This window comes from Saimiri boliviensis, chromosome 9 (assembly GCF_048565385.1).
Source record: "Saimiri boliviensis isolate mSaiBol1 chromosome 9, mSaiBol1.pri, whole genome shotgun sequence".
Lineage (NCBI taxonomy): Eukaryota > Metazoa > Chordata > Mammalia > Primates > Cebidae > Saimiri > Saimiri boliviensis.
Genome location: NC_133457.1, coordinates 6058903 through 6075530, shown reverse-complemented (window position 1 = coordinate 6075530; position 16628 = coordinate 6058903). Strand labels below are relative to the sequence as shown.

Genomic DNA, 16628 nt, shown 5'->3' with positions numbered 1-16628 from the left:
TTAGAGAACCATAGAACTGAAGTTGTAAAAAAGCTAAAGACGTAAAGAACCAAAATACTAGAGAGGCTTTGAGAAAATAAATGAATTTCCAACAGAAATATCAAATCTAAATGGATTTTTATATCTTGATACTTGTGTCTTCTAAACTATTTCTAAATTCTCATAAGTAATTTAAATCTCTTAGCATTCTTTTTCTTGAGTAGAACAGAACAACAGTCGTAACGTACTCATCACCTCATTTTTGTGTGTGTGTTAAAGTAGCTAAGAGCTATTCGAGCATAGGGTAGGACCACCTAGAATACAAGCTGAGCCAGCAGATGGCAGAAAGCGTCTTGGCCTCTGGTGTCTAGGGAATGTTCGTATCTAGCACAAAGGGAAGGAACGGTGGTTTTGGACACTGGAAGGACAAGGTGTAAACGTTGCCATTGAGGAAATGTGTTAGATTATTGAAGAAAGACTAAAACTTAATGTCCCGCTTAATTCCCTTTTCCTGAGAAGGGAAGTGTGACGTGGTAATCGCCCTATAAACCGCATACCTCGACCATACCCCGGCTTTTCCGTTGGAACTGCGCTCTGTAACCCTACTGTGACAGGCAGGCAGTCCAAACCCATGCCCCCTTGGACCCTGCGACTTGTAGTAAGTAGCTAAGGTCTGTCATTTCCACCCTACCCAGACAATGTGTAAACTAACGCTTCTCTTGACTTCTGTGAACCACTTAAGTAACAATGGGAATGTCCAAAGTCCCCTGGCCCTCGGAATATCCGAAGCCCCTCACCCCCACCCCCGCCCAGGAGCTGGTTTACGGGCATAAAAGGTCTTGCTTGACACCCTCCTTTCGGGGCCTCGGGTTAGAGACACGTGAGTCTTCCATGGCTGCCGGCAATAGAGACCCTGCAATTTGGCCTCGTCTTTGTCTCAGCGGTGATTTCCCGCTCCCTCGATGACAACAGGAAGGAGGATAGTAATTTCTGCCATCATGATGACTGCCTTTTTTAAAAGATGTTTCATTTCTAGCTGCAGAAAAATTTGTTACATTGCAGTCATAGAAACTCTTCTCTTAATACCATAAAGCAGTCTTATAAGACTCATACGGAAGGCAAGGAAGGGTTTTAGTCTCAGTGTTAATACTGAGAGACTTAAATTGCTTCATCTTCAGAAGACTTGATGCCACCCCTCTGTAATAGTCTGGGAAAAGTAGGCCGTTTGCAATGGAGTTTTTGCTCTACTTGATCAGAGATGAGTATTTACCACGTTCCAAACCATGAGGCACGTACTTGCCTGGTTTTAGATGATTATAAGTAGAGCTGCTGTAAACATTTGTGTGCAGGTTTTTATGTGAATGTAAATAATAATTTTTCTCGAGTAAATACCTAGGATTGGGATTCCTGGGTCATGTAATAAGTATATATTTAAAAAGAAACTGCTTTCCTATATGGCCTTACCATTTTTCATTATCACCAGCAAAATAGGAGAGTTCCAGTTGTACCTTATCCCTGCCAGCACTTTAACAAAATGCTATTACATTGTGGGTTTAGCTTGCATTTCCCTAATGGCTAATGATGTCAGACGTGTTTTTCTGTCCTTATTTGACATCTGTATGTCCTCTCTGGTGAAGTGTCTATTCGTCTTCCGTCCATTTAAAATGGGTTATTTTCTTAACTGAGTTTTGGGGGGTCATTATACATCCAGGATACAAATCGTTTGTCAGACGAAATACTGGCACATATTTTCATACCTATTTTTAGATGACATTCCAGCCTGGACAACAGAGCAAGACTTTTGTTCTCTCTCCCCGTTTCTCTTTCTCTTTCTTTCTTTCAAAAAAAAAAAAAAAAAAGAAATATTGGCACACATTTTCATCCTGTCTATAGTTGTTTTCATTCTCTTAACAGTGCAAAAGTTTCCAATTTCGATGAAATCCAGTTTTTCATTTTTTTTGAATTTTATGTAAGATCATGCTTTTCATGTCATATTCAAAAACTCTTAATTCTAGGTAACAGATTTTCTTCTGTGTTTTCTTCTTAAAAGTTTAATACTCTACATTTAGATCTGTGGTCCGTTTTGAGCTCAGTTTTGTGTAAGGTGCAAGGTTGAAGATGTGGTTTATTTTCCTTCTATTGATACCCAGTTATTCCAACACCATTTGCTGAAAAGGCTATCCTTTCTCCATTGGACTGCTTTTGCACCTTTGCCAAAAGTCAGTTGGCCACGTTTGCGTAGGTCTGTTTCTGGAGTCTCTATTCTCTTGTATTGATCTAGATGTTTTTCTCTTTACTGGTACCACACTCACTTGATTACTGTAGCTTTTTAACTTATAAAGAAAAGAGACTTGTTTGTCTCATAATAAACTGTAGGCTGTACAAAAATCTTTGGTTCTATAGGCTATATACAAAAAGCATGGTGTCAGCATATGCTTCTAATGAAGCCTCAAGAAGGCATTAATTAATCAGCTCTCCTAGACCTCTGGAGGGTAGGGGCTATGCCTCCAAGGTTTCTGAAATGCCTGTAAGGGATTTTTCCCATTATCTTGAATATTAGCACCAGGCTCCCTTTTAATCAGGCTCATCTCTCTAGCCATGGGTTGCTTTGTAGTCTGCTTTGATTCTTCTCCTGAAAATACTCTTTCCTTCTCTATCACATTGCCAAGCTGCAAGTTTTCTGAGTTGGTACTCTCTGCCTCCCTTTTAAGTTCCAACGTTAAGTCATACCTTTGCTCCCATATCTGATCATAGGTTGTTAGAAGCAGCCAGGTCACCTCTTGAACACTTGACTCTCAAAAATTTCTTTTGCCAGATATCTTAAGTTACCACGCTTAAGTTCAGCCTTCCACAAAGCCCTGGGATGTGGGAACAATGCAACCAAGTTCTCTGCTCCAGTTCCTAAATATTCCTCATTCCATCTGAGACCTCATCAGCATGGCCTTCACTGCCTGTGTTTCTGTCAAGACTTTGGTCATGACCACTTAATCAGTCTCTAAGAAGTTCAGGCTTTCCTGTCTTCTTCTGAGCCTCCAGACTCTTTGAGTGTCTCCCCATTACCCACTTCCAAAGCCAATTCCATGTTTTCAGGTATCTTTAGGGCAACCTCTACTTCTCACTGCCAGTTTTCTGTTAGTTCATTTTGTGTTGCTCAAACAATTCTCCCACCACAGCCTACTGAGCACTGGGACTACAGGCATGTGCCACTGTGCCGACTAAATTATTTTTTGTACAGATGGAGTTTCACTATGTGGCACAGCCTGGTCTCAAACTTCTGGACTCAGGCAATCCTCCTGCCTCAGCTTCTCAAAGTGCTAGAATTACAGGTGTGAGCCGCTATACCTGGTCTAAAATAACACTTCGTATGTACATTTTAACTCTTTGATTTTAAATTCATAGACGATAAAGGTAATATCTTTCTTACCCATAACTCTGTGCTGCACATGGTAAACATCCAGCTAAGGTTTTCACACCTCTGGATGGCATCCTGTTACTGGCAATATCTACATGCTTAGCTCTAATTAAGGACTTAGGGAGTTGGTTGGATTAGGCTGGCAAACGAGAGACATGAAACGTCCTGTTGGTGAGTTGTCCTTTGTTTTTGACTCTAAAGGAGACTCATTTATTCCCCTATTTAGTTTACTCTCGATACCTCACCTACTTTCAAAACTTACCATGAGGTAGCTAAAGGGTAACTAGGACGAAATATAAATGGAGAGCAGAGTCTGTGCACTGAGCCACCCAGTGCTTCTGTTTGTCTTGAGTTACTTTGTTTTTCTTCGTTCCATGTTACTGGCTTAAAAGCAAGTCATAAATACTACACTCAGTGTTTATTTTGAATGAAGAATTGCTGCTGCTTTAACCTGCATTGTCTGTTTCTTTTTTTTTTTTTTTTCCCTTTCTCTAGGATCAGAATTCAGGCTATAAATGAAATTGGAGCTGGACCATTTAGTCAGTTCATTAAAGCCAAAACTCGGCCATTACCACCCTTGCCTCCTAGGCTAGAATGTGCTGCTGCTGGTCCTCAGAGCCTGAAGCTAAAATGGGGAGACAGTAACTCCAAGACACATGCTGCGGATGACATGGTGTACACACTGCAGCTGGAAGACAGAAACAAGAGGTGAGGTGGGGGCGACGATGCTCCTGAAGCGTCTGTGGCTTTGGTTTGCGGGATGACATCTCAATTGTACATTCCTACTTGGCATGCACTAAGAAACTCTTCCTTCTTGTTCAAAGGTTTCCTTTGACTTAAGTCCTGCGTTTTCTACCCAGAGTTCCCTTTATTCTCCATTTGGAACTTCTAAACATTCTGAAGATCCTGATTTCCCTATGAGGGATAATAGACGCTTTTTTTTTTTTCTTTCATCAAGCCAGATAATGGAGAGAAATTATCAAAGAAAATTGTCAGATTTGTAATAGCATTACATTAGTCATGAGTGCCGAGGAAAATAAGACTCAGGAAGAGATGTTACCTCTTTAAATATTCAGGAACCATCAGGACAAACATGTTTACCAATGTGAAATAGCTGTGGGTGATGTACAGTTGGGGATTGTACTCTGGAACTATGGGCAGTGCAATATCAAATTAACCAGCGCAAACAGGAGATTCTTCGTAAGACTCCATGCCCAGGAAACACTCTTGGCTGTTGAAATCAAATGCAGCCTTTCACGTACTATTTATTTCACCTAACTTCATTTCCTCTGAAAATGGCCGATCAGAAGACAGGCAGCCAAACTGTATTTAGAAATAGTCTGATGTCAAGCAAAAGTTAAGGGTGACAGAATGTTCTGTTACCAAAAGTCCTCATCAGAGAATCAGGCAAAGGGGATGGGAGATGACCATAAAACCAAGACAGCCAAAATGCTGATCAGTGTCAGGGTAGAAGCATTTCTGTCATTTCCTTTTATGCATTATACTATTCTGTTCCTTTACACACAGAACCTGTTCTACTTACACAGAAAACCCCATTCCAGTCTCCACCCCCTACTCTGTAGTCGGGCCCTTGGATGGATTTTCGTGCAGAGGGGCCCTGTGGGCCTGATTAAAAAGCACACAAGGTCCTGTCTCTAGGAGCATAATAGCAATTTTTAAAATGGCCATAAAACATTAGCGTCATAGGAAAAAAGTGCTTTGGCAGTTTGAAGGAGGCAGAGACCATCTGGTTTAAAAGATCAGGAAAGGTTTCTTGAAAGAGGTGACATTTGAGCTTGGCTTTGAAGAACCTGGCAAACCTGGTAATTTTAATGACAGAACAAAAAGTGATTATCCTCTTGAAAATGAGTTCTAGTGAAGAAAACACAGAGAAGGTAAGGCTTCTTTTGATAGGTTCATGAGAGATTAAATTCATACTCACCGATACACAACATCATTCATCTTACTGTGCTGTGTGTCTTCAGATGTGTTTTCCTGGGCTTATTATTTTACTGGCCAGGGACAACTCAACAGGAGAGGGCCGGCAAGAACAGGAATTGTGAACTAACAAAAGTCACAATACATGTATAAAGCTAGCATTGGAAATTTTTAAATGTCTTTTCATGTTTTTCCAGGCCTGTGGCTTCCATTGGGGTGGTAAATCCTTGGAAAATATCTTCTAGTTGCACTGTTTTATTTATTTATTTATTTTTTAAAGTGAAGTACAGAAAAGTTGTTAAAATTGGTAGCTAGCCAAACTGGGGTAAAAGCCAGTGCCTCTCAATTCCCAGTGCCCTGCCTCTACTGCTGTCTTAGAAATACGGGAAGTGAGGCCGGGCATGGTGGCTCACGCCTGTAATCCAAGCACTTTGGAGACCAAGGCAGGCGGATCACCTGAGGTGGGGAGTTCAAGACCAGCCTGACCAACATTGTGAAACCCCATCTTTAAACAAAAAGAAAAAAAGAAAAAAGAAATATGAGAAATGAAGGCTCTGCTCCAAGAAGGGTACCCCCTCTTGCTGTGACCCTGCCCTCTGTGGGGCAGCAGTCCACTGTGCCCCATACAGAGAACTATATAGACGTTGATTTGTCTTGAGGAAGGGTAGTCTGATCGAAGGTTTTACATGACACAGGGGCTCCTGGGCACAGAACAAAAGCTCCCCAAGCACTTTTCCAAATGAGTTCGCTGGCATGAGGCATTTAAATATGCCAGACAAAAAATAGTGCAGAATCTAGTAATCAATACACGTTTGGGCTTTCAGAAAGCCCAAGGCTTGCCTTGTTAATCAAACAAATGACTGGCCTCCATTTAAATGACAATTTAAGAAAACTTCGCATTAGAAACAGTATTTTTCTTAATTATAGGAGCTGGAGTCCAAATTTATCTTTTTAAATTAGATTTGTCAAGGCTCTCAGAAAGTTATTAAAGTGATGGGAATATAGAGCCTAATAAATTCTCATTCTATTTGTGAATACTTTTCCTGAGATTTAATAGCATGAAAACAGCCTAATTTTAGTTTGAAGATGACCTTCTTCGGTGTCTTGAAACCGAACTCTTGCAGTGAGTGGCCCGTTGAATTCAAGCCTTTAACTTTGGAGCTAAAGTTAAAGGAACAATTGGAGTTGGATACATCATTATACTTCTTATTGGCATAGTCTCGGTCAATGTAGTCTCCTCAGGGTTCTTTAGGACCTGGCTTCTGCGGTTGAAAAGAACAGTGTCTCCTTCCCAAGGGCAGCTGTCTTTTTCACTGAACTTGTTGCTAGAGGAGCGTCTGCTTGTAAAGCACATATTCGTTAGCATATGCGTTATTGATGATTGTGGCCAAAATGAGATATCCCACTTGTGACCAAGACGAGAACCACAGATAGACTTAATTGTTATTTTACTTTCTTACCTGCGTGCTCTCAAAGAGATTTTTTTTTCCCCTTAAATTTGGGCGTCTTTTATGTAAATAAACATGTCCCAAAGAGCATCTTACGTGAACCCTTCCTCAAGACAAATCAACCTAAAATTCATCTATATCACCTAGACTTGCTGTGTTGAAAGGATTTTCCCCCTGGAATAGGACATTTGTTTCCCATCTATTCTGGCTCACCATACTGAAGATTCCCAGTCCATATTTACGTGGGAAGCAGCGTTAAAGTGTTACCATGAGCACTTTGTACACAGGCACTGTGGGACTTTGAAAATAAAGTTGCTGATGTCTAAGTTGTATGGGAGTCCTAGCCAGCTGTTTACTGTTCTTCGTAGCACTTAAAGCATATTTTGTAACAGAAGAAAAATGAAAATTAAAATATCTGTGCTTGGTAATTATCAGATTAGAGAGTTGAACTATTGCTCTTCACATTTCCTCGTGCATTAAATAAAGGAGTTAACTAGGAGAGATGATTGATCTCTGATGTCCTTTCACCTTTTCACCTTAAAGCAGCAAATTGGTGTAGAATATTTGTGAATTAAATCCTTTACAAAAAGGTGTGCCTTATAAATGATTGGGGCATGTTGCCCCTTTTTCCTTCATATTTTTAGCTTCTGCTAGTCATAAGTAAGAAAATAAGAAGAAAAATACTAACTTCCCTTAAGAGTAACTACATAGTGTCTAAAAACTCCTAGGGTTCTGCACCTGTGATGTACTGATTTACGATGTTGATTTATATACCTCTCACTCAAAACATTTGAAATGACCGGGAGATTCATAAATACGATGTTTAGCCAAAAATGTCTTTGACATTCTAAAGGGAATATTTTTATTGTTTCATTGTTGTTTTTAAAGCCTTCCTTCCAGGAAGCTTCTGTTTATTGCATGCCTCCAGAGTGCTAAGCGTTGAGAGCTTTGTGGACATTATTTAGTTCTTGAATAGTAGAAAGTAGGCTTTCTACCAAAGCCTTCTACCATTTAGGTGAAAAAAAAAAATACTTTGTTTCTGATAAATTGATTTCAACTTGGAATCATTGGAGTTTTGTGCCTCAAGTAGAGGCACCGTTTAAGTATTGGATGGACAAAGATGTCTAAGATCCTTACCCTAAAGGAACTCACAGTCTGGTGGGTGGTAGTAGGACACAGGTGCATTAAAGCAATTGACGATGTGGAGGGTCTGAAGATTGACACGTGTAAGGGGTATAGAGGGAAAGCTGAAGAACGGCCTCTAAGGTAGGCTTAAAATCAAATGAACACAGAAGGCTTCTTAGAAAAGCTGACAGGTTGGATGAGCCTTAAAAGGATCCCAATCTTGTTATCTCATGCCCCGGGAGCCCTGGGATGAAGACGGTGATGAATACTTGGGATAGGGTGGGAATGACAGACGCATCCTCCAAAGCACAGAACGATGCCCTGAGTCTTTCTCCAAGTGACTGTCTCTGTTTTGTTATTTTGAGACCTGGTGCCTTTTTCCCCTTCAGTTTGGGTATATTTGTTGTACACAAAAGGGATCCTAAAGAGCATGTTGCTCAAACTCTTGGCTCCAGGCAAATCAGCCTAGAATTCATCTACATCACCTGGACTTACTGTGTTGAAATGATTCTTCCGCCTGGTGTAGGACATTTGTTTCCCATTTATTCTGGCTTAACGATACTGAAGATTCCCAGTCCATATTTATGTAGGAAGCAGCCTTATAAAGTGATGTTTCATGTTTATAGAACTAAGTTTATTACAATGATTAGATTATGATCTTTTGATCAGCAATTTTTTTTTCTTGAATTACTACTATGTGCTAGGCCTTATGAGGTATGTGGACTATCAGACCTTATTTTGCTGAGGGAGATAAATGAACATTAAACAATAAGCAGACAGTATAAGATATTTAATTTAACAGCAAAACAAAAAATTAAATTAGTTTGGCCTTAGAGTGATTAAGTCTGTTATTCTTAACAGATCCAGCACAGAAGATACGAATGTCTTTGGTTCCTATGTTATACAAGAAAAATCTATCTCCAAAGTAAACATTTCCATAAAACTACATTAACCTAATACAGGCACTAGAATAACAGGATCAGCGTGTGCGTTTTCAGATTGTAGCGCTGTGCCGACAATTTTAAAGATGTGTTTATCTGTGTTACTAAACTGAAATGTTATGCTGCCTAACAGAATTGGAGTTGATGCTGCCCCTCGTCCTGACCCCCATGGGCCTCTGTTCCCTGATAACTGTACACAGCACTGAGGCCGGAAGAACGTAAATTCCAGGAATGCATTTATGGTTAATCTGTTACTGAGGTTTAGTCGGACAGCAGTGTTTTTTAAACCAAGGCTTCCGTGAAATTGGGCTGGAGGAAGAGGGATCTGATAGAGCAGATAATTACCACTTACCCTCCATTAACTCAGCCCTTGTGCTCAGGACACTTTTCCTTTTGGCCGGCAAAATTGGAGGGGCTGTGTCATGTGTACAGGGAGCCTGCCTGTTGGCTATCAGAGAGGGACAGAAAGAATCTGCGTATAAAAACCCTGAAACAATACACAGTAGGCAGCTAGTAAAAGCGGCCAGAAACCTGAGCAGCGTAGTGAGACCCTTTCTCTAAAACAATTCTTAAAAACTTAGCCAGGCATGGAGCCGCACACTGGGTCCCGGCTATTCCAGAGGCTGAGGTGGGAGGATCCCTTGAACCGTGGAGTTTGAGGTTGCAGTGAGCTGTGATCGCACCACTACACTCCAGCCTGGGCCACAGAGTGAGACTCTGACACACACACAAAAAAAACAATGTCTGGAGTATATGAGCACTGAGGAGGTGTGAACTTTCTCAGTTGCCTGTTGTAGAACAAACTCCTGCTTAACGTTTCTCAGATCATGTTACTGAATTAAATGAAATAGATGTGAGGCAGCCAGCTCAAGACCCGGCCCATAAGAAACCCCAGGATTTGTTTCCAGTGCTTCTCTGACTAGTCTCTGATCCCTATGATCGTCTTCTGTTTGATAAGTGACATTTTCATATTATATCCACCAGAAGGCTGTCACGATTCTTGACATGGGTGTCAAGTCTCTGTTGAAATCCCAGATCTGTTGCTGGATTTCTAGGTGACTAGAGGCAGATTCTTTCAGTTCTTTTTGTCTTAATTTCCCCTACTACAAGATGCAAATAATGATAGCTGTCTTCAGTCCTTAATTGATGGAGGGGGAAAAAAAAGATATTAGAAACATTTTTGGCTGGAGGCAATGGCTCATGCCTGTAATCCCAGCACTTTGGAAGGCTGAGGCGGGCAGATCATGAGGTCAGGAGTTCAAGACCAGCCTGGCCAGCTTGGTGAAACCCCGTCTCTACTAAAAATACAGAAATTAGCTGGGCATGATGGCAGGCGCCTATAGTCCCAGCTACTTGGGAGCCTGAGGCAGGAGAACTGCTTGACCCTGGGAGACAGAGGTTGCAGTGAACTGAGATTGTGTCACTGCACTCCAGCCTGGGCAACAGAGCAAGACTCCATCTCAAAAAATTAAAAAAGAGAGAAACATTATTATTTCTTAGAGAAGGAGCATAAAAGTTTAGCCTTTGAGACAAGAGTAGTTCAGGCAGTCTCAAGCTAAAATGTCCAGGCACAGGCAGAGGTGAGAGGTGGCAGATGAACTATTTGAGGTCTTAAATGGACCAGAAATGGGGTCAGATTACAGTTTTACCTCTCATTTACTAAAAGCAAAAATAGCAGAATGGAATTAGATAACATTTTTTTTTTTCAGGTTGAGACAAGGCCACTAAAATAGAAGTAGGCAAACAGAAATTCAGAAACCTCTGGGAATAGCCTCCTTGAGGATGAAGTTCAAGTTCATTGCATATACTTGAAAGCTAAGTAGGAGAGCGGGAATTTGCAAGCTTTTCAAGTGGTCCTTAGAAATTCTCGTCATCCTGTTTTTGAATATAAATACATCTCCATCTTAATAAATTAATGTCTGAAGTATAAACAAAAAAAGAATTTTTTTGTTTTAGTCCTTTATTCTTTGTAAAGAATTTCCACTAGCAGTAGGTAGAGTGAAATTCTATCTTTTAGGAAAGGAGCATGAAAAAAGTCAGCCCCTTAATAAAACAATATTACAACCTGATTACTCACAAGCCAAAAGGTCCATATATAGCCAGGGACAGAGGGTTAGGAAATCAATCCCTTTTCTCAATAGCTGTTGGCACGTTCATGCTCAGTTGGTTAGTGGGGACTCTTGCCAAAATGAGAACCAATTTAGGTATTGTACCTTCTCTGCCTCAGGTGTCCCCACCTGATGCCATCTGCTTCTCCATAGACATGGTAGGACTCTGTGTTCTTGGCAGAGTGAGGGCGAGTACTATTCATTTCTATTTTGAGCACTGTCCGTTCCCAGATGCCACCTGAGTAACGCAGGAAATTCTCTCTCTCCTTCTCTCTCTCATTCATACACACACACACACACACACACAATCCATAGAGCCCAGGGAAATTTAAAAAAAAAAAATGCCATTTTTAATGAATATGGCTGTGCTGAACTGTTGATTTGTGATATTGTGAAACGTGTTTTGAAAGGTGCCATTTGCAGCTTTTAGTAGACTACAGGTCATTTTAGGTCAGGAGGTTAGAGCATTTTGTGGAGTTAATATTAATGGGTTGCTGTGAGCCTGTGGTTGGCCTAGGGATTATAAGATAATAACAAGGTAGTAAATGTAGAAACATTAGCATTCTCTCTGATTTTCCACCGTGAATTTAAGTTATAGGCCAGTTAGAGAATTCTTGGATTTTTTTCAGAACAAAACTCTTTTAAGGAAACATCCTAAAGCTAAATTCTTCATGTATATTATTATTTCCCCCATAGTGATTTAAAATAAAGGAACATTTAAAGATTTAACGTGATGGAACTTCTTCCTTCAGTTGCAGTTGGAGAAAGCCTTCAGAAGGCACTAGCTATGATCACCTTGCATCATTGCCCAGCTCTTCTGACCTGGGGCCTGTGTGTTCCCCTTAGGGCACAGGCCCCAAAAGGACAGGGTACATCAGTTTTTCTAGAGGTCCATTGGCTGTGGGATTGACACTTGATGCTTGCCTGCCTTGGGCTGTTTGACCCACAGCTCTTATGATTCCTGATTCTCCGCTTCCCACCTCATACTTGTTTCACCCTGTCTCATGCCCATCATCTCCTTCCCTCCTGCGGGCTTGATATCTGATTAATTACCTGACATGGGAATTAGTTGCCACCTATTCTGTCTATTTCCATACACATCCTGAGAACGAAATAAGAGAGCTCTTCTCTATGCCACTCCCAAAATTTCCTCCCGTGCGCTTTTTGGGGGAAGACAGGCCAGTCAAAGCAGTGATGGCTTTGACCAGAGCAACAAGCAGATCATGGTTTATTTTTGCCAGAGTGGGCAGTGGCCTCCATTAGAGGACTGGTTAGACACGTGCTTATTCTAGGAAGGGCTGAAGGAAGCAAGAACCACCCCTTTGCCTACTCTTCTCAGCTCCCTTCTGCTAGGAGCACCAGGCTGCCGGTTCCCAACTTCCTCCCCAAGGGGAATTGCAGCTCCAAGGCGGGCCTCCTAAAGCTGCCTAACTCCGCCTTCACTGAAGATAGGGTGATTGAACTTTAAAGCTGAAATCCTCTGCAGTCACATCACCCCAGAGCCTTCGCGGTCGGTCACTCCCACTTTCTTATAGACACGAATGCAGTCTTTTTTGTATTTCTAAGTAAGACTACCTCCAGACGTAAATACGATTTTAAATTTCTCAGTACTGTCAGCTGTTTCCACTATGTTTTTCATAAACTGGGATGCAATTTTAAAGTTAATAAAATGCTCCAGCACAAAAGCAAAACAAGAAGTTAAAGGAACGAAATAGTCTAGAAACAGAAGATTTTCATGTATTTGAAAGTCGATATGTATGTTATCTGCTCTATGTGGGTTATGCTACAAACTTAGAGTACTGAATTTGCTTTAGTAAATTTCTTTGTCTACATATTACATAAATTTTCTACTGTCTACATATATAACTGGATCTGGGTACACGTATATATTGAATTTATTTTCAAAAGGAAGTACCCTCCTCAGAGTGGCATGGCAGGAAAGCATGCTGTTCCTATTAGTCATCTCCAAACTCCTTCAAAAACTGAGCATTATGGCAGGTTTGTAATGAAGATGTAACACTTTCACTTCTTAAACCATGCCTTCAATTTGTGACATAATTAAGGACAATTACTCCTGTTAGAGACTGTAGACTAGGTTAGGCTGAGTTAATAAATAGCTGTTTGTCTCTAGCATTAGCAAGGATGTCTTCATTAGGGTAGTAATGTGTCAAGAGTGCTAAATAGGTTGCCATGGTATTTGTAGGTTTCAGCATGGACTCTGGCTTTCCCTGAAATTAAAAATGTTCAGCCTTTAATAAAAGGCACTTCCTTACACAGCCAAGCAGACAGAACACTAAATAGGTGAAATGACCAGGGTTCAGGAACTTGACTGCAGAGGCTGATGAATACACACGTGGATATTTTAAAGTAAGCATTGACTCTGACAGGCTTTGTATTAAAAAAAAAAAAAAAAAAGAAAAAAAAAAAGAAAAAAATGTTTTAGATCTGTATCTCTCCATTTTTCCATCCATTCATTCATCCATCCAGAGAGACTGTCCTCCAGCACATGGAAAAGCTGCTGCTCTGCTTCGGAAAACCTTGCCCACGTGTAGGACCAGCTAACCCACAGGGATTAGGTCTTATGCATCCTTCAGATCCACAGAGCCAGCACACAGCAGATGTTCAAGAAATGTTTGCTGAATGAACACATGCGTTCTGTTTGCCCCTAGGCCAAATTGGCCCAAGAGTCAGACGTGTTGGATTATGATTTTGTTAGTGGCCAACCAACAGTATCTGAAGACAGTGGATTGTCCTCAGATGCTGTGACAAAGCCTCGGACATGTAGAATTCGTTGGCCTGTGTGTCTAGGAACAAGACAATATGGTTGGATTCGCTTCTGCAGTGGCTCTCAAAGTGTCCACTGACCAGCAGCATTCAAATACTGAATCTACTAAAGATCCCAGATGACTTATGGGAAGTTACGTTATTTCCAAAATTTTACAGTTAAACGCTATTTTTTTAAAAAGGCGACAGCATACTGTAGCTCTCAAATATGTTTTTATTGGGAAAATGTTGTTTTCAAGACCCTGGGGGAAAACACCTCAAACATAAGGCCTTGTTTTTTTTTAAATCTTTGTCTCTTCTATGCTTAACATTTCATGGAAATCTTAATTAGCAGAGAAGTGAAAAACAGTTCTGGATCAGATAGGGGGAAGGAGCCAAAAGCTCTCAGTCCAGACTGTCCAGCCCACTTGTGCTGTTTGTCTGCGATTCTGATAAACCTGATGGATGATTCTGAACACAGTATTTTTTTTCTTTTTACATGTATTCTTAATAATCCATAATCCTAAATGTCTCATTAGCAGTTGCGGAAGGGGGCTTAGAAAGCTCTTGGGAAGATAGATAAAGGTTAAAATTAAAAGCATTTCCTGGCTAAACCTCAGCTATTTGCAAAAATTTGGCTAAAGAGGGCATCTTATTTCTCAGCTATCCTGTTAACAGTAACTTCATTGATTAGTACATGGAAGATTAGTTTATGCCATCAGATTGTAGATACTACCGTTATGAAAAAATTGAAAATTCTGTTTTTAATAGTAAATAAAAACATGAGCAACTGATGTTTCTAGAATCTAGATCCTAATTAAAGGAGTCTCATTGCAGTCTTTATCTGTGCTTAAGTTTATGTTTTTCTTTTATAAAAACATACATTTAGACATTAAACTTAACCCTGATATACCGTCTGGCTGATGATTATTAATTTAGTATTGATGAAAAGTGTTTTACCAAGTCGGCCTAATCGGCTCCACTAGAACATCATAATTAATTTCTTGTCATTAATAGAAGTTCAGGTGGCTAATGGGTTCTGTTCCTTCCTCAGGTTTATTTCAATCTACAGAGGACCCAGCCACACCTACAAGGTCCAGAGACTGACGGAATTCACATGCTACTCCTTCAGAATCCAGGCAGCAAGCGAGGCTGGGGAAGGGCCCTTCTCAGAAACCTATACCTTCAGCACAAGCAAAAGTGTCCCACCCGCCATCAAAGGTGTGTAGACTGTCTATTCTCTCTTACGTTCTTGTGAGAGTAAGGAACTGCTGGGACGTATAGGAAGAAGCTCTTTTCTGATGTTCAGTACAATGTCGGCAAGATAGAACCAAAAGAACATTCTAAAAACGATTGAGCAAGGGGTTATCTGGGGGAAATGAGAGGCCTTAAAAGGAAAGGGCCTACAGATAATGACTTTTCTCTGTATGTGTGCATGTTTATAAACAACGATGGCTAGAAATAAGGGTCAGATTCCTGGTGCTGCAGCCCTTAAGTGAGTTTTCCAGGGAAGGTGTCAGACTCCCCTTTCTTAGACATTCAGAGCAGCAGTGGTCGACCATCACCTTTGGGTGACTTTGGTGCCTAGAGACTGACTTAGGCAACTCCAGCAGCCTTTCCCTTTTGGCCCACAGCTCTTGGTGTGGAGCGATGCCTTTGGAAAGCTGTAGCAGCGAGCTGCTCTCATCTCCTTGGGGACTTACCTTGAAGTTTGTGGGTGACGACTTTCCTACTCTGGCCCCTTAACGGGATCAGGTGCTGCAGAAGTTGGGAGAGCCCCACGTATCCAGGTCTCCCCTCGTATCTGTCAAGGCTAGTGAACAAAAGACATTCTGCCTGGACCCTCCTCCTCCTGGGTCTGCTGAGCCCTCAGCCTGCTCTCTAGCCACAGAGCTCTGCCTGTGCAGCTGACTTGCAAGGGAGGAAATAGTAACAAGAGCCATAGCAAGCTTGGCTCATCCATCCAGCCCCTCATGGACTCCTGAGGACGTTCCCTCATCTCCTGCAAATACCGTGGTTCTTGTGGAGGGCCCTGAAGCTTGTCTTTAAGGAGACAAATAGCACAAGGGACTTTATCCAGCTATAACCGTAAGGTTGACAGATAGTGAGGTAAGTACAACCTGCAGAAAAGATCCTCACATACGTGTTTGACTCTCTACTTCCACATGGAGGAGGCACGTCAGCTACAACCAGGACACAAAGTCAACTCCAGGAGCCCTCCAGGACCTGGGCCAGGGTTTGGCTTGGATTCTGTGAACCTCATAACTCCTTCCAGGATTAGTTTAGGGTGAATACCCCTTGCTCCTGCTTTCCTGCCTTGCAGACTCTTTGGCAGACCCCTCTTTATGTGGCTAAGAAAGTAGTATGCATGTGCGTACACATGCACGGCCTTGCCAGGTCATTTTGGCAGTAAATGCCCTGGCCCTTTGGTGCAGTTTTGCTTTTCAGTTAGAACAAAAAAGTTGTCTGAGCACACTGGCTGCTTTGGTTCGTTGGTACCAAAGAAAAGTGGCCACATTGATCAGTTATCCCACTTCAGGGGTCTTTCTAGTATGAAGGAGTACTGTCTTTGCCTCTCAAAGTGATTCTTGGTGGGGTTCATTCTACAAAAAATACAATGGCACATTGATAGTGCTTGCATCTCCCAGCCCTTCTCCTTCAGAAGGGCAGTTTTCTGACTCTGACACATGATCAGGTTGTCTTCCTCTCTTAGATTCAGGAAATTATTGCCTTAACTGGAGGACTGTTTAATCTGATAGGCTTCCTTATTTAGTTTTTTTCATAAATTGCTTGGAGTTTTCACCAAGTATTTCCAGGATAGGCTCCTTTTCTTCTTTTTATTTTTTTATGGAAAGCTTTATTCTTCTGAAACAGTATTCATACAGAATTGCAAGTAGAAACAACTCTAAAGAAT

At 41.2% G+C, this 16628-nt stretch overlaps 1 protein-coding gene across 4 annotated transcripts in view; it reads left to right on the top strand.

Moving 5' to 3' along the window:
* FNDC3B (fibronectin type III domain containing 3B) overlaps window positions 1-16628 on the top strand; it is a 371941-nt gene that overhangs the window by 338019 nt on the left and 17294 nt on the right. For all 4 annotated transcript variants that reach the window (XM_039480204.2, XM_039480205.2, XM_074405435.1 and 1 more), the window contains exons 23-24: window positions 3887-4099; window positions 14769-14935. In XM_039480204.2, coding sequence (XP_039336138.1) covers window positions 3887-4099; window positions 14769-14935 — 380 coding nt within the window. The remainder of the gene's footprint in view (window positions 1-3886; window positions 4100-14768; window positions 14936-16628) is intronic.